General features: G+C 34.5%; 1 protein-coding gene across 1 annotated transcript; it reads right to left on the reverse strand.

Annotated features, from left to right (window-relative positions):
- Positions 1 to 4,224: 4,224 nt before the first annotated feature.
- Positions 4,225 to 7,012, reverse strand: LOC128670931 (esterase FE4). Its single transcript, XM_053746959.1, has 3 exons — positions 6,681 to 7,012; positions 4,730 to 6,000; positions 4,225 to 4,560 (listed from the first exon to the last, which is right to left on the reverse strand). Exons 1-3 carry the CDS (start codon positions 6,858 to 6,860, stop codon positions 4,374 to 4,376), a joined length of 1,638 nt encoding a protein of 545 aa, XP_053602934.1. The 5' UTR covers positions 6,861 to 7,012; the 3' UTR covers positions 4,225 to 4,373.
- Between the last annotated feature and the right edge of the window lie 17,719 nt (positions 7,013 to 24,731).

A 24,731-nucleotide genomic window follows, 5' to 3' on the forward strand; every position in this document is an offset into this window, starting at 1 on the left:
CGCAATGTTTCTTTTCTTTAAAAAACAAATGCTGTCATGGACGATTCTTGGCTGTTGGATTTTGAAATGTATTGCTCGTAATTTACCAGCCCTTAAATAAAATAATCTTTGTCAAAAACCGAGTTATAATTATTTATAAATATATACTCAGACAAGATCCTACAATATTATTAGGATTTATGATAACATTATATTAATCGTTACCACATCGTAACTTTACAATAATATTGATGATATGAAAGTTTATAACTTTGGATATTAACATAACAATTTTACTTAATAAGCCGTTTAATCTGATAGTTTCCGTAACTCTCCAGTTTAGTTTAATATTCATTACTAAGTCAACGATACTATATTTTAAAACATTCTAAATCCAGTTTAATCAAATCCGAGACCTCCTAGTGTGGCAGACTGGCAGAATGGAATGATGAAATGCCTCGGGTTTGAATGCTACTTAATTTGAACGAACGAATGAACAAATGAATGAACGAACTAACGAACGAAAGAACGAGCAAATGAACGAACGAACGACTATAGCAGATAACAGAAAGGTCTCAAAATCCATATTATTATTTTTTTTGGTTGTAAATTAAAATATAAGTTGTAAAACTTATATATACGCAAACTATATTAGTTTTATTGGCGGCTTCCATCGGGCGTGCACTAAATATTTCATGTGACGTAAATTATTGCCGGGATGTGCGCCATGCTATTGATCGGATCTTGTAGAGCCTTGTGTAGACTGAGTTTAAGAATTAGAAAAAAAAAATGCTATAAAATATCTCCATTTATGTGTTAGCCGAAATATGGCTAAAAAGAACTGAATGATTAACATCAGACAGGAAGAAGTGGAGGAGACTGACATGCTGTACCGACCACACATAATGTAGTAGCCAGATGTTGATGATCGAGTGTGTGCATTTAAGCTGTGGGCGAAGTGGAATGGATGGTGAGAAGTGGAAATGCAAACCCGCACTTCGGTCCCTGATGTCACATTTTCTTCGAGACTACCAAAAAGCATTTGACATGACTTCTACAGGAAATTCAGCGGTTGTATTCGTTTATATATCGCAGGTATAATATAGAATCCGACGATTTTGTGAAACGATGAATTTTTCAATATAGCTGCTACATATTGCATACACACTATACGTATTAAAATTTCCGCTGTCACGAACAGATGTCATTGACACTGAAACAAATAATCTACATTTAATATACAAGCCTTGAACCTGGGGGCTGCCTGGTTAGATGACTAAAATGTCATCTAACTAGATTCAAGAGAAAGCGATGGATAACACTGGCACAGGACCGCAGGAAGAAGGCCTATATACCCAGCAATAGATTTATGTAATATGAAAATGATGATACAAATTTGCGTGTCAATACAATATTAACTTAATAAGCACACAGCTCCAAAAAGTCAATCGACTGAAGTCACACTCAATGGAAAGTTACTGGCGATGTAATACGATGTGCCAAAACTGGCGCGAACCGCACTATAATATTCATAACCTTAGACAATGTTGCCAACTTGGAAAATCCAGATGCGAACGCGAGCCGTAAGGGAAACGAGGGAGCGTTTTGAATAGTACAAGTTGTCAATGCAGACTAATCATGTTATTTATAAAAAAAGAAGACGAGATAGAATGAGACAACCTCCTTGGCCTAATAGTCATCAAGCCGGACTGCTACACTGGAGGTCCCGGGTTCGATCCCCGGTCAGGTCTTGGATGTTTATCTATATATGTATATGTTATAGAATATAGTAACGTTGAGTTAGTATCCCATAACACAAGCACAAGTCTCGAACTTACTTTGGGGCTACCTCAATCTGTGTGATTTGTCCTAATATATTTATTTATTCTATATTATGCCTGTGATATTTAAACGAATACAACCGCTCAATGTCCTGTAGAAGTCATGTCAAATGCTCTTGGGAGAATCGAACAAAATGTGACACCAGCTATATGTATATGTAACGTATAGAATATATTGTCGTTGAGTTAGTATCCTATAACACAAGTTTCGAACTTGTTTTGGAGCTAACTCAATCTGTGTGATTTGTTCCTATATATTTAATTTCTTTAAAAAAATAGAAAGCATACTGTAGCTAAAACATGTCTGTTCTATCTACAATTGTCTATTTCTCGTTGTACCCCCAACATCTTCCTATCTTTTTGACATAACCCATCCATTAGTTTTAGGCCTTCTTTCCCACTATGAAAATATTATATCAGTATAAAAAATATTTTACTAAGATCTGAGATACGGTTTTATCCTTTTTCTTGCACCGCTTGAGTTCTGTATACAACCCTTGGGTGTACTTTATCATATTTTATAAAAATTTAAACTCCAACTTCAGTATTCGTATAAGATGGAATGGAGAAAATTCTGTAAGTACCTCATTCGAACAAAATATTTTCCATACAATACAGCTCTAGGGAAATTTGAAATTGATTTTGCATATTATATTGTATGTTTACTTAGTTCTCTGTTATTTGAAATATAGTAAATCTCTCTGACTTTTATAGATTACTAGCTTTGACCCGCGGCTTTGCTCGCGTATATTTTCTCGCGTATTATTCCGGGATGAAAGGTACTCTATGTATATCCTTCTCCATACTTTAAACTACATGTATGCAAAATTTCAAGAAGATTGATTGAGTAGATAGAGCGTGGAGAGGTAACAAACAAACAAATCAATTTACTTTAGCATTTATAATATTAATTAGGATTAGATTTTTTTTTTAGTAGCTATAACATGTCCCACTGCTGGACAAAAGCCTCCCCTCTCTCTTTTCACGTGTGCCTTTCGTAAAGAAAAGGACAGAAGGATACAATATTATTTCGTTTCTAAGTCGAATAAAAGCGATAGTGTTTTTAATAATATTAAATTTTATGAATAGTTCTTTGTGTTCGGGATACCTTCTTGAATCTGTCAGCCGATTGTATAAACTGAAGATTCAAATATATTTTTATTGCAATAAAGTAATAACTTAGAATTAAGAAATGTCGACTGAAAATATTTTTTTATTATTTCCAACATCGAATATAGTATTACTACTTATTGCCTTATCCTTACATATTACAAAAAGAATTTCCCCTCTTGTGTTTGTCTGTCTGTTCTACGCTTAGGTTCTATGACATAAACTCAAGAACTATCGGGCGGATTTCCGTATCGTTTTCACCACAATTAAACACTCCTTAGGAATCATACGATTCCTAAGTAGTGTAGTAGTGTTTAGGTCTCTAATTAATAATGGTTTTACTCAAGCGAAGCCGGGACGAGCCGTTAGTACATAGTGTTCTAAAATTATTTCCTAATCACAAGAGAGATCTACGTTTGGCTAAATCAGATATCGCTAACCCGATTCAGGCTAATAAAGGCCAAGCAATCACAGAAAGCGATAGTTTATTTAATAAGTTTTGTTATAATTTGACGCGCAACATCTTCAGTTGGACTGTAATGGATCGCCTGAAGGATTAGTTGTTTTCGAATTGTTCGCGTAATAATTTGATTAACAGAGTTACATCACAACTGTTGTAAACTATTTATCCCTTGATACCCGGATTTGAGATTATATTTAGCTAGTTGAGTTAGATAAATTAGGGTAAAATCGGACTTTTTCTAGTTATTTAAGTTCTACTGCTGGGCAAAAGTCTCTCCAATTTTTTTTTCGCATTTCGCATTTCTGTCTTTGGTTCGCTCTTGGCATTTCTTGTCGAATCATTTAATGACATCTTGTTCACCACTGTTCTAATTATTGAAGATTTATTTTCTTGTTCATCGTAACTTCAACTCAACAAATGGTAAGTCGTAGTCATCGCAGCATACTGACGCTTGCAGAACCAGGCGTGTCGCGCGTGACCATTTGCAAAGTACTTTGTAATTACACCGCCTCTCACCCTTCAAATGGGAATAACGCACTGGTGTTTGGCGACAAAAATAGACATAGAATAGACGACCTCGGTGGCGAAGTGGTAAAGTGCTTGCCTCTGAACCGAGAGGTCCCGGGTTCGATCCCCGGTCGGGTCATGATGGAAAATGATCTTTTTCTGATTGGCCCGGGTCTTGGATGTTTATCTATATATGTATTTGTTATAAAATATAGTATCGTTGAGTTAGTATCCCGTAACACAAGTCTCGAACTTACTTTGGGGCTAGCTCAATCGGTGTGATTTGTCCTAATAGATTTAGATTTATTTAGATTTATTTAGATTTAGAATAGATTTTTTATGTCAACGTAGAAAAAGTTGCAGATTTATTTTCGTTTCGATGAAAATGAATAATATGTTATAAAAGAGATACCTTGTATATAAAAGAGATAATTTTTTAACTAAAATATAAAAAAACGCATGTAAAAATGTTATTATAAATAGTCTTGAAAATTCGTTCTTCTATACTTCGTGTAGATGTTTTTCCATAAATTATATGCTTTTGGATTAGGAATAGAGCCCATTTTCGGCGGATCTTGTATGTAGAGGAAATTCAGGTAATTTCCATTACTAGGTGTCCATTTTATAGGTAGATCTGATTGAGACGGAGGCGTAGGATCCCTGAAAATAGTCCAAGAATTATTGAAATCTCTGCATTTTATGGTACAATATATTTTAATTATAAATTTTTAGTTTTTATTTCAAAAAACAAAGTATGTTTTCAATTTCATAAAAACTTATTATATTATTATTTTACAATAAAAATCTAAGTTATCTAAAAGATTCTTACCCGTATTTTGCAAAGTTTGTCCATATTTTAGTCATAAAATCTATTATTTTTTGATCTCTTTTACGTACTTTAAAAGGCCAAAATTTTGAATCGAACAAATAAAACATTTCATCTGCATGACATGCTCCTTTTTCTTTCGAATACCCTGTACGGTCTTTCAAGAAATTTCTACCACCTTCATAATCAAAATAATAGTTATAAATAGAAGCATTATTATTAGATAGATAAAGTTCGCTCTCCAATATAACAGGAATCTCAAAATATAAATGCGTATATATTTTTGAAACATTCGTAATGCTTTTCAAACTGATCAACTCTTCTCCAAAATAGAATTCTTTGACTTCTTTAGCTACCATAGCTGCTTCATCTTCATCGTCAAATTTCAAATCTGACGCAAACAAATAATGTGTATTACGTTCTTTCAGAGTATCAGCTGTTTCCACAGCGACTAAAAATAGTCCTTCGTTGCTATTTGAGCCTAATATCACAGGAATATTCTTTGGATTGCTTGATATCAAATTGTATGGCAAATCATCCAATACTTGTTCCACACCAGGGAAAGATCTCTCGACACAAGGCAGGTGTAGAAGTTGTGTGTCGAAGTACATTTCTAATGGTTTCTTTGGTCTTAATTTAATGAGATCTTTGTAGTGCAACTTCGATAGTATTTCATAAATTTCGTGTGGGTCTTCAGTCTTATATCCTAGTTCTTTTGTCAAAAGACTGGCAACCCAAACAGATTTTCTATTTACTGACCAACTAGTAACTGAGCTACCGCTTTGTATAATTGCTCTATTGAATAATCCATTAGTGGCTTTGCTGGCTATTAGTATAGCTGCTGATGTAGCTCCGGCACTTTCACCGAAAATAGTGATATTATCGGAATCTCCTCCAAAAGCAGCGATATTTTTCTTAACCCATCTTAGCGCTGCTATTTGATCTTTCAAACCAGCATTACCTGGCGCTTCTTCTATTCCTAAACATAAAAATCCTAAAGCTCCAAGTCTGTAGTGGAATGTAACTACAATAACGTCATGTTTGACTAGAAAATCTGCCGCATATATAAGTTTTCCACCACTACCCAGTATGAAGGCCCCTCCATGAATGTAAACCATTACTGGTAGGGGTTTCTCGGCAAATGCTGGTACGTATACATTTATTTTCAGACAGTCTTCCGTACCAACAACTCCTATTGGCGTTTTCTGGGGACAAGAGTAAAATTCTTCTGTGGCCTTGTAAATTCCATCCCAAGATGGCGCCGAAAATGGTGCCTGAAAAATAAGTTTCAGTATTCATTTTGATTTACAATGAATATTTTTTTTTTGCTTTAAAACTCTCTTAATCCGTATCTTTAGATTATTTTAACTATTACCAATACATAATCATGTTCATTCAATTTATGTCTTGGTGCAAATAATATAGGTATTTATTTTCTGAATGTCATGTTTGACGTCACTGTTCTACCAACATACACATTAAGATTTATATAGCTTTATGAGTTGTACCTAATGTGTGAAAATATATTATATTATCGTAGAGGTAATTTGTGACTGCCTAATATTTTCTCAGTATTAATCAGTAAATCAATATGTATGTATTTTTTAGGCAAAAATCAATTCTATAATTATTGTATCACCCTATAATTTTAAAAGTCATTGTAGATTAAAAACTAAATAAAGCAAGCCACTTTGTCTAGACAAGTATCGACTGTACATTGTCAACCACTTATCGAAATTACCTATATAGGTACGATATTCGACTTTACACTATAGCTAAATGACCTTTTTTTAAAAATGATCATTTTTTTTAATTTGCCATATTATTATAAAGAAAAAGTAAATAAATTTAAAACTTTTCACTGTGCTGTTAAATACAAAGTGCCAGAGAAACATCGTTTCATAAATTATTCGCTTATCTTACTATAAAAATTAAAAAAAAATTAAAATCGAACCTTAAATCGATTACTTGAATTTGCGCTAGCGTAGGGTATTCCCATGTATTCAAAAAAAGTTCCATCGGCGCTTGTTTTACCGATCAAAGTCCCTTGCGCTATAATGACCTCGGGCGCCGGCTGATCGACCAAGTTCATGGCAAAGAGTGTAAATAACACTAGTTTTTTACGATACTTCATCTTGACACATTTACACTATTACACTACCTATAACAACCTTATCAATTATCGTTTTAATCTCTACAGATAAGCATGTTCAATTTTGATCAAATAAATACTATGTAAACTTCGGCATAGCTGTTTCGTTAACTGACACAACCGCGTTAATACGGCTTCGGCCTTCAACTGATTCGTCGTCTCATCAATATTACGTATGAGTGATAAGGAGAGCATTACGTCATTGAAATTACTTGAATAAGAGTTTTAATAATTTAATATGAGGTAATAAAGGAAGAAAGGTCGTGAATGTGTCGTTACAACATATTTATTTGTATTCTATATTGTTTACAGATATAACCTCGTGTTCGATGCTTGTTTTTTTTTTTCAATAAATAAATTATGATTCTCTTTTTCTGAACGCCTGGTAGAAGATTATTAATATTTTTCATCGTAGCATATTTACGGATGCATTCGCGGCTGTAGTGCGCAGAGTCCAAATAAGAAATAAAACTTGAAATTTCTTCTTGGATTCTTCTTCAAAGACTAATCTTATAACGCCGACACAATATTATAATGACAAAAGAAATCTGTTGCGATTTAATTTATTGCGCTTCTTCACTTGAAAAAGGTCTTTTTTCGACTTAGAATTATATACATCACTTATTGACGTCAATAATTTACTTAAATTATCCTCGTTAATATACTTAATAACCTCGTATCATTTTTGAGGGCTGCATTCGGTCCTTACTGAGGTACCTCTCTCGCATTTTTAATGGCTGATAGAAAGTTTCCATAGCACATTTACTTGCTAAGTGTCATTAGAAAGATTTAACATCCATAATATTATGCTTTTTGGTTACTGACCCAGTTTTTGTTTGACCTAAACATTATTTTTGTAATGAAATGGAAATATAAATCAAGACAAATATAAAAAATATTCAGTTCTCAATTCTTACTAATAATAATCTTAAATGAAAGTTTGTTACGTTTTCACGGATTTAATTTTCCTATTTAACCTATTTCTAATTTAGCAGCTGCGGGTAAAGCAGCGGGCTAAGTTACAAAAAAATAAGCAGTTTTTTAAAAGTATTAACTCTTTCTACCTGCGCAAATTTTTCAAACTTGTATGTGTCTATATGTAGCAAACGTGATAGGGAACAATGAGGGTTGACGTCAGACAGGCAGCCGGTTATAAAAGCATAGACAAATCTTAAAAATCGTATGGTTAATTTTTTACGGCTTCGTGGTGTCACAGCTTTGAATGTATTTAATAGCAATTAATATTTAATAGCAATGTCTCGCAGCCAATGAGAACACGATACTTAAAATGACTTAGATTTCGGGAATTGACACCTAAGTTGAAGTTGGTAAACAAATGGCCGCAAGCAAAGACTGTCCGCGCCCATCCGTCAACGTCATCTCGCCAAGATAAAGTACCGAACCACCGTTTTGTAATATCTCTCAGATTTATGATGTCGTCACACACTTATCGCGATTATTAGAAAATAATTTGTTAAGAGATAATTATAACGAAATAATACAAAATATTAATTTTGTGTATAATAAATAAACAACAATTGAAAGCCTACGTCCTAAAGTTTCTTCCACTGTTTGTGAAATATTTTATGATTAAAAATACCTCAAAATGATGTTAATCTCTGTCTCTCTCTATCATCTGAGCATTTTCTCGATATTTTCCCTCTACGTAGACTATCGGAGCCCTGGAACCGCTTCCTTTTTTATCACTCCCGCTTTGCACGGTTTTCGGTATCCTTAGTTTTGAGACCATTGGCAAATATTAGCACTAATGACATCAAGCCAGCTATTCCGGGGTTTGCCCCTTCTACTAGAACCAGGCATTTATATGGTATTCCAAGTTATATTCCATCTATACGCCGTGGTTATTAAGACAAATATTTCTGTACCCTGTCAACTAACCACCCGGGATCATATGTTAGCAATAGAAGCATGAAAATATAAAATGATATGTATATTTACAAATTATAAGCTATATTTTCAGATTATTCTGATAGTGTGAGTATACTACTCGATGAGTTTAATACTCGACGTCACATAGCGCCGTGCAGCATTCCCTCGCATCGGTTATTCTAGGACGTCGAGTATTCCGAACGCATTTCATTCCCTCAAAGAGTTTCAGAAAGTTGTGATTCAACATTCAAATGAGCGTTTCGACCTCACGCAAGTACGACACTTACTGAAGGCTTTAAAAACAATAAATTACTGGAAGCTTAAGATCTCACACTCGAGAAGCGAGAGACAATATAATAAATGATAATAAATGTATGGTAGTGACACGTCGTCATTTTATCACGACGTTGATTGATCGTCCACTTTCTACCTCCATTTATTAAACGTATAGAACTCGTTGGTCTCATTTGTGTTCTGGAATTAAGTTAACAAACTTTTAGATAGATTTTTTGGTGTCGTAACTCGTAACCGACGTCTTCCATTTTGTTTTTATAATGCCATTGGTGTTTGATTATGTCGTTACCGGGCAAAATATAGACGTATTGTAAGTTGTAAAAAAATAGATAAAAGATCGCAACAAATTGAGAACCTCCTATTTATAAAATCGGTTAAAAAGTAGGAAGTAATAGCGATAAAATACTTAGTGAAAAACATAATTTGCAGAAAATTACAAAAATTTAAATGTCCGTAGTGTCAAAGGATGTCAACTAGCTTTTACCGGCAGCTTTGCACGCGTGAACATTCCACGTGAATAGTATTTTTTTTTAAATGAAAGGTACTATATAATGTGCATCTTCGTAACAACATATATGCAAAATTTAAAGATTAGTTGAGTAGATAGAGCGTGAAAAGCTAATAATCTAACTTATTTTCTCGTTAAATTATTAGGGAATTGCTATACATGCGCTATTCAAACAAAAAGTACGTTTTTACTTTTTCACAAGCCGAAATCAACGCACGTCAGTTATTTGGCATCATGCCTGCCTTGCAAAATTACAATTCCGTTTTAATTGCAAGAATATTGCCACTCGTGTGTGCCGAAACGGAACTAGTTTCGTTTTTAAAACAGCGGCACGTGTTGAAGTGTCGGCGGCCATATTTGAATGCGATGTTCACTATGGCTGCGTGGAAATTGTTAAAAATGTAAACTGACGATGTGTGTGTTTAAATTTTAGTTTATTTTGGACGTGTGAGGTCATTTAGATGTAGCATTTCAAGTGTCGGTGTTATAAATTGTTGTGGTCGGACTGATAAATGTTTGTGTTGTACTGGGTTGTTTTCTTACATTTTTGTTACCTATGTGTGGTCGTTTTGAAATGCCATGTTCTATACAACTTGTAGATAATCGGTTTATAATTTGAAAACTGAAGCGGAAAAGTGCCTTTGTAAGTCAAATTTTTGAATAAATTATCTTATTTCGACTACGTGCTCAATTTTTTGTGAAATTTAAAAATGAATTTATGAAAATTTGACGCGATTAAAATCAATATTAAAACACAATCAGGCGTATATAGGCGCTTTTTGAAAAGAGCTGTTAATTTCCCCTTTTCTAGCAGGTGAGAGGATGCTACTTAAGATTTTTTTATGTTTAATTTACTTTTTATTTAATGTAAACAAACATTAATTTTCCATCGACAATAAAAACTAGTGTAGCCGCTCGATAGTCCACTATCGATAGACTATCGATACAACTAGATCTTTATTATTTATTAACTAAATTAGACAGTGTTCAGTCCATAATTCACCAGCATACTGATAAATGTAGACAGGATACAATATTTGAAACTACTGAATAATTTTATACAACATTGAATAGTGAAACTAAATTTAATTACAATTTTCCTGGAACTTGACAGATGCAATATTTGAAACATTGTGAGCTAAAACGTTTACGCTTCTGCACAACACTTCAAAGTACAAATTCCGACAAATAAAAGGGAGAAAATGAAAAATTACCTAACACTTGAAAAGTAAACTAACGTAAATGCAAGCTGAAAATTCCCGCCGCGGCGTCTCATAGAAACCTTACTCTTTCTATTCTCGATTCTGGGCCATGTCACAAGTAATAGCGATTAAAAACAATAATTAATTACGATTTACACTGGTCTATATTCCTTGGGTTCAATTGCGTACTAGCTTGGAAACGAAAGAAAATCGTGGACTATGGACCATCCTTTTAGTTGCTTCTGTTACCGCGTATATTGTAAAAGTGAATCAAAGGCTTCAAACTGAACTTTAGTTCATTAGCCTTGGTCTAGCAACCAGTCACAATATTTTTATCTTCAATTAGCTAATCGTAGCCCGGCTTTGGCTCTGTCAACCTTTTGCGTCAAATATGACACTGTGTAATTTTATTTTATTATACTGTCTTTCTACTTATATATAATACTATAAAGAATTGAATTGTTGTCACTAAAATCATTGTTTTAAAAAAGAAACACCAAACCACGCTAATCTTAAAACTTGTACCACAACCCAAACTCAAGCGCTCCCACTCGCGTTGCCGTCAAGAGCGAATGCAAAAAAAAAATACTAGTGCCCTTAAAATGTGGTAATTAAGAGTTATTTTCGCTTGGCAAGGCACAAGAACATTGCTATGCGACGTTTGCACCCTGTTTCCCCGACTTTGAAACTCTGAATAAAATTGAAATGTGGATTATAAAATCTTTTGGCGTGGGATGGCTCGATTTGGTTTTATTTCATTTTTTGTCTAGTCCATGGATGTAGATACAGTATATCACTGCTTTGTTTAATTGTTTACTGCATATCAGGATAACTTGAAAAAGTTTAGTTACTTTTGAAACCAATAAGTGATATATACTTAAAATTTCAGATCAATCGCTTGACGACATGTGCTCCAAAACGGCGTTGCAAGATTCCAGCCGAACAAACGTTTCCCATACCTATATATACTGGAAGGTAATAAAGCTACCATATTTTTCATACTACCACAATAACTGTAAATAAGAAATTATATTGTCAAAGTGAGTCTAGGCTCTGAAAATAAGCCTAAATTCCCAAGTCCTCAAGCCACTTAACCGGCGGCGTACATTACCGTATTTCCATAGGGAAATCAACCGAGATCCGCGCAGGTCTCCCATTTTTACACTTATCACCATTCTAGGATGCACACAGCATTGAAATAATTTGACATGACTGTGTCTGTGATTCCAATATTATTACAAGTTTTACCATATAGGTGCTTTTTTGCTCTTAGTCCGGGATAGTAATATAAAATGACGTCAAATTCTAAAATTCTTGGCGCTTTTAAAAATAAGATTGTCCTTTTTTCTCATTGTTAAATTTTCACGAGTTTTGATTAAAATTTGTATATTTTATTAATTAAATGTAAATAGTAACAATACAGGTATGAATTTTGTTTTCCATTTCACTCCCTAAGAGGACATGAAAATCACTTCACTATAATTAAAAAAAAAACATCATACAATAACAGTGTTCACAGGGAATTTTCCCGATATCAGAAATCTTTTAACAAATTTTTACTCTTTTGTGTTTTTCAAATATTCAAGATTGTGATCTTTGCGTAATAGAAAATCAACAAAGGGCGGTCCGTCCTGGAAATGTAACTGCCACCCTTATAAAGATGTTATCGAAGCATCACCATAAACCCACCTGACCAAACGCCATAACTTTTCAATAACAGTGTTAGGCATTTATTTCACTGAACGGCTCGGAAATATTAATTTTATAGGTTTTAATTTCAAATTTATGTTTACTTTTGAAATTACGGATAAATGTCAAATAAAATATGTACATTTGTTTGTGATCTCATTCCTCCTTGATGTGTCCAACAACAACGAACCATTTTAGTTCTGTTTCGCAAGTAGGAGCGGACATGACATGCAATAAATATACATATGTATGAATTTGTAATGAATTTTCACTTAGCTAGCTATCAGTGAGATAGAAATTATCTATTCTATATTTTAGTCCAGCAATTACTAGGTTACCACCCCGCAGGCAATGTATGATAATAATACAATTTTATTACATTCGGTTGATAATTGTAACAAAACAAATAAAAAACGCTAAAATAATTACACACTGTATATTACATATATTGTATATACACATAGACGACCTCGGTGGCGCAGTGGTAAAGTGCTTGCCTCTGAACCGAGAGGTCCCGGGTTCGATCCCCGGTCGGGTCTTGATGGAAAATGATCTTTTTCTGATTGGCCCAGGTCTTGGATGTTTATCTATATATGTATTTGTTATAAAATATAGTATCGTTGAATTAGTATCCCATAACACAAGTCTCGAACTTACTTTGGGGCTAGCTCAATCTGTGTGATTTGTCCTAATATATTTATATTTATATATTAATAAATCAAATTATTAATATGTTATTTGATTCTCATTATTCTTAGAACCACTATTTATATTCATATCTTATTTTCTCAAAGTAACCTAAAAAAGACTGCACAAGTAATTATCCCGCTAATAGCACTTTTTTCTAATTGTCTTGTTGACAATTATATCTTGTATCTTGTTTTTGATGCAAAAGTGTTTTAAGTTACATTGTGGCTACTCAAAAAGGAACAGATACGACCGAAAAATATACAGTCATATTTCACGCTCGTCTCCCGCTCACGACCCGGCAAAAAACCGTGTAGCGTGAAGCATTCCTAACGCGCTTACCATACAGATGGTAGTTTACAAGAAACGTGTATATCATTTTTATAGGCTTTATCGCAACGCGTTATTTTATTTGTATCGGCTCAAATTCTAAAGATTATTTCGGCAATATTCTGTTTATAGTTCCGTCTGTGGGCCTGATAACGCGGAATAGCCGATAAGAGAGTGTAAAATTATCTGGGTCACGTGATTTTCAGTTATAGCAGCTTTGTGTTTGAATGGTATTGTTTGTTTCGACTTTATAATGTACTCGTTTATTTTTTTCCGGTACAACAAAGTTTTAACTTCAGTTGACATAAATTTACCTAAATAGGTATAAGTTAATATTTTAAATTAAATTCCAATCAGTAATTTCCTAATACCTCCGTGATCTTGTTGAGAAGTTCAAGTAAAGTGACGTTGCTAGAGCTTTGAGAAGAAGCTTCGCAAGCTCTCGAGCTTAAAGCCCGTACTCTAACAAATTAACCTGGCAGCTATCAAGAGTTCACTATACTGAAAAGTAAATGCCAACGAGCTGAACTACGATATAAATTCGTTACTCGAAGATGATGCTACCTGACCTACAGTCAACAGCAGATTAAACGACTCAAATTTTGCTAATTTGCCCCTATTACCACGGAATAGATGTCCGTGCAGAGTACCGTGTGGTTTCCGCCTTAAAATATGAAAACTCCTTTATTATCTTTCCAAGATGTCGATGGAGAGATAGGCAAAAAAAGCATTCCCAAAGTCCAATGACGTCAGACAGGCGGCCGGTATTAACATCTTAGCCGAATCTTCAAAATTTTAATGGTGTATTTTGTACGCTAATCCTGGGGCCATCTTGTATTCTCATGCAATCGAGGTTCATCAGTTTTCTTCATTTTTTCTGAAGGTTCTGATACTGCTTCTGCATTTACAAAAAAATATACGTCTTACACGTACGTACGTTTACAAACAAATAAACCACCCGATCCTATCCATCACTTGGCATTTGAAATATAATATTCTCGTGAATTTCTGCTGTCTGGTAAGCTAGCTTCGTCACGCTGCTCAGAAAACCAGCTGGCTGGACAAAATATTGTTAGTATAATTATGTAAATAACTAAATATATTAGGACAAATCACACAGATCGAGCTAGCCCCAAAGTAAGTTCGAGACTTATGTTATGGGATACTAACTCAACGATACTATATTTTATAACAAATACAATACATATATACGCCTTGAAGCCTATTTTCATAAGCTGGAACAAATATAGCACAATATAGCACAAAAGTTCTTGCTAAAACAACTGAAATATGCGCTGAACTTCTTATAAATGACTTCTGATTTCCCAAATGAGATAAATATACAATATTTGTTTGTCATATTATGACAAAAAAATATTTCACTGGCATCTATTTAAAAATCTACAGATAAATAAAATTTAACTAAATTAAATGTCAAGATTCCAATGAACGCAAAGAAAATTATTTTATTATTATAGATAATGTTAAGATATACCTACCATATTTTATATTTACGCTTTATGTGAAGACAAATAGACCATTATAAGTAAAGTTGAGTTGCACCGTCAAATTTGACGTTGATTCTAACCGACGACGCGCCGATGACGTTTAGACAAAATGGCGTACTTTGCGTTTTTACACGTATTTTAAAATAGAGCAACCCACCCTAAATGAACTACAGTAAAAATTCTTTACATTTTTCCCTGAAATAAAACCCGTCTGCGCCACGGTACATCCTCTGGGAACAAGAACGTATCGCTGCAGTTGTGTGCATAATTCACTTTATTGCAAGAGATGGTAGCTCTTTGGGCGAGCTTATTGGGGTTTGCTGCATTATACCTTAATGAGGTTTTATGGTATTCGGGAAGCTCTCGGCGGTAATAACTTATTTTAGTAGGTATTACCACAAAGCAGGTAATTTTAAAAATTACTGTCATTTACACCGTAAATTCAGAGTTGAATGAACTTAAGATTCAAGTCCTTTCCCTCTCTCTCTAACGTGGTTTGCATTTGGGGCTGTGACACCGGTAAGCCCGGTCAGTGTTGAAAATTAACCATAAAACTTCGAAGATTCGATTGTAATTTTGTAACCGCTCGCCTACTTGACGTCAACCCTACGTGGGAATGCGGTTATCTGTGGCCACAATTTTTTCATTATAATTTTGCGTCAAGTTGATAGTCTATGAACGTTAACCCTCTTTAAGAATGCTAATTCTGCCTATCAGGTGTCCAGGGTTTTTTTAAGACGGAGCTATTTTTACTTTTATTAGGAAAACTTTGTTAAATTTATTATCTAATACTATTTGGACGATCAGTTGTAATTAACGTTGATAATCAGTAAAATATAAATTGAATCACGACTGTACTTAATTAAAATACCTAGAATCATCGAATTATTGGCATAATTTATGTGTTACATGGGAATTATTATATAATTAGTATGTAAGATTTCTAATTAATGTGTATATATGTTTGATTAATTTTGAGGCATATATGAATCTTTCTCTCATCTTCTCATGTTTCTGGTTACATTCGGAGCTGTGACGCGCCAAAATCCGAGGATAGCGTAAAAAAAATTTGGAAGGCTATGATTTTACAACCTGCCGCCCGCCTGACGTTAACCCTCTTTGGGTATGCTATTGTTGCCAATGAGATATTAAGGCTTTGTGTCCTTTAGTCGCCTCGTACGATATCCATGGGGTGATATTGAGTGGTCCTATTCTATGGCGGAACCACACGCACGATACATTTAAATAAGATAAGAATTCTTGTAGTTATATTTAAGGAATAAATTATTCTGATTCAAGTTTTTTTTTTCATTTGGTCGCCTCGTACGAAAACCGCGAGAGTAATAATATAAAAATAAAATAAATGGACAACACTCAACGGCCCACACTAAACACTGAACCTATATCTATCTCGGCACCGATGGACACAAACACAGAAACGGACATAACACGCCCAGAACCGCAGACAAACATCTGTGATCACAAATACAAACTTTTGCTCGCACTGGGAATAAATAATATCAAAAAATATAAAGAACTAACGTGCTTAATCTATTGGTATTAAAAGCAGCATTAACATCATACTACACCCGGCTACAGCCAGAACGAGCTGGTTCGTAAAGAAGAGTAAAAATATATTTTCGAAATTATGCAAATGAAGTAGTTCTACTTTGATGTAGTCTCTACATTTCTACGTAATCCTGTCTCGCTCTAGACGTCGGATTTTAAATATAAACGGACAGAAAGTAGAGGATTAAGCTTAATATACATTTGCTGAGGTAATCTGTATGATGTAAATTTAAGTCGTAAAGTTTCCGAGAAAAATGATATGAAGTCTCGACTATATAGCATTTTATTATACTTTATAAATGTGAAGATATTTTAAATGAAATTTGTCTATCTTGTCGGATGTTATAAAAATATTATTTTCTTAACATATTTGTTTGATGCTTTCATTAGTGTTTGTTAATACCAAAGTCAAATTTTAATGAGTTGTCATCTATATTATTATTATAAAGAGGTAAGCGTTTGTGAGTTTGTATGTTTGAGGCGGGTAATCTCTAAAACTACAGAGCCGATTTCTAAAATTCTTTCTCCATTAGAAAGGTTACATTATCCAAAATTGCCATATGCCATATTTTATCTCAAAATTCCCACGGGAGCGAAACCCCGGGCAACATCTATTTGTATATAAAATAACTAGGTGTTTCAAACGTCTGTACTTTTTATTATATTCTGACATTTTAATAAAAAAATATCATATGACATCCACAAAGAATATGGACAAGTCCATATTTTCTCCGAGCGTGTGCTTCCCACTTATAGTCGTGTCTTATTCTAGGCACGGCAACACGGCCAGGGGTCAGTGTGAAAAACAAATCTTACAGTTCTTTGAAAATCGGCTGTGTTTTGATTTTCGGCGGCCAGCCAAACTTATATCAAAACCAAAACCTAGTCAACATGCTAATGGCTACCAAATTCAGTTGCAGCCGGAAATTCAATGTTGCGCAAATTAATCTCATTCATATTTGAACCACAACCAAACACTACTGACCGGCTATCGTGCGGTTATATGTTTATGTTGCAAAATAGGGACATTGTAGATTTATCTTTTTCCTTACATATTATAAAAATAAGTACAACTGTTGCGTCTATCGAGTTTATACAGACGTATAAACTCGATAAACTCAAAAACGACCACCATTTTCTATGTATAATTTTTCGATCGAGAGTAGGAAAACAAACGTAGATCTATTCTGTCTCCCTTTTTTGAATGATTTATCGGTTTCTTCCTCAAATGTAAATCGTTGGAGCCAGGTCCCGCATTGCTACATTATTCTCTACTCCGCACGATCTTCGGCGTCCTTTGTTTTCAGAAATTGCACATCCAAAAGGTCTATTATATATATATTTCTTTTATCTATAGATAAAATATAAATATGTCACTATTCAAATTCGGTTTCAAATATAAGTATACATGTGAATTTCTAGTTTCGCAACTTTTGGCTAAGGGATAAACACATGATACCCTCTGTAATGTTTGCTGAACTCCCTTGAGGATCTCAGAAAAAACTCCGTTCTACATGTTCGTTATTGCATAAAATTATAGAATTTATAATGCGTGTAAACATATCCCGGCCCGCGGCGCCACCTGGCGTACGACACGCTTTACGGCCCGCCCGTGGAGGGAATTGCAACTAACTGGGATGGGTGAAATGTACGGGTCTACGTCGTCTTTTGTGTCGATCGTTTTATGGTAATATTTTTTTGTTTCTTGATTTGCCTTTTTTTTTTGTTATGCCCAAAACAAACCTAGTTTTGCTACGGAGCTAAGGATTTTTAGGGATCAAATTGGGAAAGGGCGCATTCCTTTCAATTTCAATTTTTTTTTTATCCAACTTACTAATAATGTTACTGACGTCAAAAATTTAATTAAAACTGCGTCTATTGCCGACTTCTAAAGCACAGGTGAAAAAGATGCGGATGATGTGAGTATCTCCTATACTCACATATTCCGAAAATACAGATCGAGCCGTGCAAAATTTTCTCCCTTGTGTTTTCATTTACTGCCAATAACCAGTATGTTAGTACAAAAGTGTCGCAGTAAGCTATTTATTGGCTATTTACAATCATTCTGTGTGCGGCCAATAGAAAATTTATAACCGGCCCTGTGGCGCTACTAACTTTTTGAATGGCTCTCAGTACATTGTATGGCCGGTTATTGCGGCAAATTTTTTGATTTAGTATGTTTTATTTATTCAACGTCTTAATTAATATATGAGGTCGTCTTTATGGGCTTTGTGTTGTAAATTTCATCACTTTTCCCGTCTCACATATACGCGGGTTGATTTCACGGCTGTGATGATGCGAGGTCCGGGGTCAGCTTGAAAAATAAACCTTAATATTTTGAAGTATCGACAGCTTCAGTCTGTGATAGTCAGTGACACATATTTTTATCACACATTAAGTGCAATAACATCTCTCTGAAAACAATAAAAGTTTGTGTCAAAAATGACATTTTTGTATAAAAACTCGTTTATTTATAAAACGCATAATTGCAGTTGTAATTTGTGTTCAATAATGAAAAAAAAGGTTATTCCAAATATGCAACCATCATAGAACATGTACCACATCACTTCATGAACAAAAATCAGGGTTAAGCAATTACATCCAAATTTGCCCGCGCGCGTGCTCCATATTAAAGAAGCCAATTGCACAGCGCTGACTAACGAAAATTGAGGCCGATATATTTTTCATTTGTGAATATTCTGCCGATACACGTGTTTTGTGGGTTTCGACCATTGACATCAACACACTAATTTTTATCACGAGTATTATGTTTATTTGTCATTGAAATTTTTGCATGGCTTTATGAGCTCCAGACCACTTTGTATTTCTTGAAATAAAATCTTTAATGTTTGGCTATGACGTTTCCGTCCTGACGTGGCAGAAATCGCAAATCCAAAAGAGATCGAGAGACCACAGTTTCGAATCGAAATCGTACCAAAAATATATTATTGTGTATGATATTTCAATATCAGATAATGACATCTAATCAACCGCTAGTGTAAAACCCTTAAAACCATGTCGATTTCAATTTAAATATCACACTTTTATCAACTCTCATTATTTTCATCCAAACAGAGCGCTGAAAGTTTCCGCACCTAAAAATGATTGGGGGCATTTTTCACAAATTCCTTTATTAGACGTCGCGTCTCGGCCGCCATAAATCAGAACTAGAACTTGGGGGAATGATGAAGAGTTTTATTCAGTTAATGCTGGAGATAACGACCTAATTGGGAGGAGGTTTCGCCAGTCTTCGGGAACATTTTTCACTGGTTTGTTTTCGTTTTTGTGACGTCTGAATAAACATGCTTTTTGCCATTTCAAAAATGCAGAATTTGCTTGAATGCAGAAACGCGTTTTTTTTAAAGTGAAAATGACTTTTATCTACCGCTATAATAAGTAAACTTTCAATCCTTATTTTCTTTCTTTACTATGGTTGCGCTCCCGTAAGAATTTTGGGATAAAAATTACCTAGTGCCATTCTATATATATATTGCCCTATATATATATTGTATATTCTATCCTATTCTATCCCTAAATATGTATATAGATTAAGATACATCTTAAATTCTAGATGATTACAATAAAACCTCTTAAAATATATACAGGGACATATGTAAGGAAGGGCCATTAAATAATCATTAGGCGGCAATCTAATTTACATGCATACGCCCGTGTCCGTTAACAATACGCCGTCCTTCCCAGCTCTGAGCCCGGTTTAATATTTCAGTTCGCACGTGTGTGAGTGGTGATCACGGGAACTAGGAGTTAGGACATTTCTTTTTTTTTTTTTAAGTGAAAACTTCTTTAGCGGCGTTATACACTTTTTGCGATGGATAAAAAATGTTAAACTCGCGTCAGGACACGTAACCTGATCGAAAATTCAAGGTTTCACTTCTGTCGGCACTGCAACAGAGTGCAACCCGTTTTTATTTTATTACATATTGAAGCCGGCAGGCAAGTTAGTCTATTTTAGTGTTTCCTGAATACGTTTTTCAACAAAATAATACAAAATAATCATCACTATCATCACTATTCCAAACCATTAAAAAAAATTGGCTAAGTTACCACATTTCCTTTTCACTGTAATCTAAGTCTGTAGTAGAATTCACATCGTCCCGAGACTGAGACACGATAGGAAATAGTTTTATGTCTTGCTCTAAAATATACACCGTCTCAGACGTGTGCTACGTTTTTTGAGTAGCTCTCCCTGAGCTCAGGGAATTTCGGCTGTGTAACTTATTTTCTTTGCCGAGGTAGGTATTATTTTACGGCGGGAGATGCGGTTCTATTTTTATAGCGTTACATAAAATTTCCTACAATATTCTATTGGGTTTCATATTTATATGAAAACCGTCGATAGTTTCAGTAATTGGTGAATCCTTCTCAGCGTTTTCATCAAATAGTTGAATGATTCATTATTATTTGAAAATTTTATGTGAATGAAAATTATATCCTTATTTGAAGACAATCAACGCCCCATACTAAGCTTGTATCGTGGCTTCGATGGACACAAACACAGAAATAAGCATAAGATACCTAGAACATTGATAAGTTCTACACTGATGTGTAAACTAGTAAAAATATCTGCTTATGCTGGAAATCGACTGAACACTGAACAGGCGTGGTGTTATATTGACGTTGCAGGTTGCGCATATTAGCCGGCTCCTTCAAATCATATCACTGTTCCAAAAGCATAAACACATATAAAAACAGACAATAATATGATAAACTGGTTATATATTTTTTTAATTTTCAAGATATAGTACCAAAAGTTAATACTTTTGTAGTATGTTGTAAGATTGCAATTAGATTTTAAATGTAATTTTCAAGATACAGTGTTAGTTTTGTAGAAGATTCTAGAATAGTTTTGGAAATACTTCGCCAGTTGAATAGCTCGATTATATGTAAATTAGGTACTTATTTACAAGAATAGTTGATCATTAATAGTGAACAACTGAACAACAACAAACAAGTCCTGCGGTGACGGCCTACGTATGCATATTTTAAGAGTTTGATCAAAGTTAGCGCCTGCGAGCCTCGCGGCCTGGACTTTGACCCCACGATTTACATTGTAAACGTATGGGGTGTTAGTTTTACTATGCAACTGCATAAAAACTGTATGTTAGGGACCGTGTAAGTACGTATAAAACTTTACAATAACTAGCGGTTCACCGCGAACTAAAACCTCGCGATTAGTTTGTCGACATAATTTACATACGAAATACCCCAGTCTTAAGTCGTATTAAATGGGGTGTTGTTACTAATGTGGTGTTTAAAATTCAGAAATGTTTATAGTATATGATTGTTTAAAATTCTTCTTGTCAACTCGGCGAATTATCAATTATTGGGGACCAATACCAGACATTACAATTTTTATACTACTGATCAGGAAATAAGCATGCGGCCCACATGATGGCAAGTGGTTACCGCGATCTATGAACGACTACAATACCAGGTCTGTCACACGAGCGTTGTCGAAACCTTTTTACGCCTTTTGAAGAACTTCATGTCTCTAGAGAAGACCACGTCAGACAGCTTAATTTTAATAAAATTAAAATCAAAATTTTATTGACAAAACATATTTCCACGTCAAATTTCCAACTGCATAAGTAAAAGTCATGATAAAAAGTACAAATGACCATAGATTAAAAGACTTGAATGTGTAAACATTGTACGTAAAACTTTGGAGTTAGCAAGTGACGTTTCGGTGTCTATAGACACAATAGCACGATGTCCCGTGTCGTAATGAGAGCCGGGGGATTCTATATGCAGCCTCTACTCACAGATATACAAGGATTCGGACATGGTAATTTATCATTTTCTTTAATTTTTTTTTGTATGCAAAGCTGATGTGGATCACAATTTATATAAATAAATATAAATATATAAATAAATATATTAGGACAAATTACACAGGTTGAGCTAGGCCCAAAGTAAGTTCGAAACTTGTGTTATGGAAAACTAACTCAACGATAATATATTTTATAACAAATACATATATAGATAAACATTCAAGACCCGGGCCAATAAGAAAAATATAATTTTCCATCATGACTCGACCGGGGATCGAACCCGGGACCTCTCGGTCAGGGGCAAGCACTTTACCACTGCGCCACCAAGGTCGTCAATTTACATAGTCGTATTTACTTATATTTACTGATAATGATACTGGGACAATGGATCGAAAAGCCTGGAACCAAGTAAATATTCATTCCAACCGTTGCGTTTTGAACACCATGCAAGAAATTCGTGAGAAGGTCTGAGATGTCAAATTACACGAGACAACAAGATTTTTACAAAAATGACATTATTGCCTGACAAAAACGCCTAACGCCTGACAAAAAACTTATGTCCGTGCTGTGAATCGTTGAGTTCTCTTGTTTGGAGCCGACCCTTTGGCTTCACCTGTGGCTGCCATCAGGTCAGCCTGAGGTACCTAAATAAAATTAAAATGCCGCATCCAAACGTGAAAAGTTATATCTTCAGGGTAAAATTGCCGGCACTTCGTTACAATGTTTACACGGCCCCTCGACTCGCTCACTTCTTAATTTGTAACTGCCACTTAATTGGGTAAATGGGTGATGTTTGGGGAAAAAATCTAGCGAGCATTCGGAGTACAGTAAAAGGCATTGGTTTTATTTTTTTAGAGACTGCAGTAGTTTGCGAGGGGTAATTGAAGGTTTTGGCTTCGGTTATTTGTTTTTATTTAATTATACCAGCAGAGTTTAATAAATTATATTTATAAATGACTTTGCATTAGTCAGTTGATGTTTAGAACAACCTGTAAATTAAAAAGAAATATATTGTGTATTTACATTTATTCGTTATTGTATTGTTTTGGGATTCGTTCAGTTCTTTTATTTTTAATACTAAATTCAAATAAAAATATGTTTCGAACGCCATACAATTAGTTCGATAAGTAAAATAATACTGGCCATTTAAAAAACAAGCAGTAGACATAATTTTTCCAAGCACATCGATACAATCGTGTATCGGTAACATATCGACAAAAAACACACCCGTATTTTATATTTCTGATCACGACTTAATCGTAAATATGAAGGGTTGGCCCGCACCTTCTGGCGTCTATTGCAAAAAGAGAGCGCACTCTCCATAAAATATATCGGGGGTTCAAAACGGCCTCTCGGACCCATACCACCATACAAAAACCATTTACAAACTTCAGGCCATCCTTATCACTATTCTTACAAAAGAATAAGACGACGAACGATACGCTTTTGATTCGAAATGTATAATACGCATCGTGGTACAGGGAAGTCGGTACCATATTACATATTTATATATGTGAAAGCCAGTTACCCGCATATGTTTCTAGCTGTTTTATTCGCGTGAATAAAGTGCGTCTCCATGCCTGCTTTTTTCTTAAGGCTTCCCAGGATTAATAATTACGAATGCTTTTTTGTATGCGAGTACGGCGGCAGTGTGGAATGAGCCTTAATATTTCAACGTCAAATTCGCATTTGGATGTAAAAATTTCCTGCGATATTCAAAATTTGATATCTCGTGGGCGTGTTTTGTTAAATCAACAAGGAAATATTTGGAATCGTCCCTTGTTAGTTATGTGGAATTATACAATCTGGATCTGGAATAATGAATAAGTTGAAAATATTTTACCATATTTTCTAGAAATTACAGAAAAAGAAAATCATAGCGACACCTAATTATTTTATTTTCATTACGTTGTAAATTATGTAAATTTTTGTCATTACATATTATATGCTAAAAAGCTATCAAAATAGCTACAATATACCCAGAGAGGGTTAGCGTAAAGTGGTGGCCATTCATAAAATCATAGAGATCCAAATTTCAAAAATTTAAGTTTATTTTTTAATGCTTAAGTTTATTTTTTAATACAGTAGATAAAGCAACCACAGTGGACACGTAAGTATTAAAGAGAGAATCGAAACGGGAAATTGTATGGAAATATAAAATACAAAAACAACAGTCACCTCAATTACTCAGTTGTTGTTGTAATCACAATGCTCACGATAAATTCCCCGCAGCTACAATGGCGACTTTCCTAACTTTTTGCCAGCGAATAACGAGTTTTTAACTTTGTGGCAAAGCGAAAAATGTCTCTATCTCCTTCACGTGCTAGTGCAAGGGATGAGCGGAGGCGTTACTTTAAAAAGTAACCAGTAGCCTGCGGCCTTTT

Source organism: Plodia interpunctella, chromosome 6 (assembly GCF_027563975.2).
Source record: "Plodia interpunctella isolate USDA-ARS_2022_Savannah chromosome 6, ilPloInte3.2, whole genome shotgun sequence".
NCBI lineage: Eukaryota > Metazoa > Arthropoda > Insecta > Lepidoptera > Pyralidae > Plodia > Plodia interpunctella.

What these genes read in the sequence shown, in the direction of transcription:
- LOC128670931 (XM_053746959.1), bottom strand. Translation starts at nt 6,860, where the DNA reads ATGAAGTATCGTAAAAAACTAGTGTTATTTACACTCTTTGCCATGAAC. An exon ending in ATTCAAGTAATCGATTTAAG is followed by an intron (nt 6,001 to 6,680) that starts GTTCGATTTTAA and finishes CTTATTTTTCAG; the next exon opens with GCACCATTTTCGGCGCCATC. An exon ending in ACAAACTTTGCAAAATACGG is followed by an intron (nt 4,561 to 4,729) that starts GTAAGAATCTTT and finishes GACTATTTTCAG; the next exon opens with GGATCCTACGCCTCCGTCTC.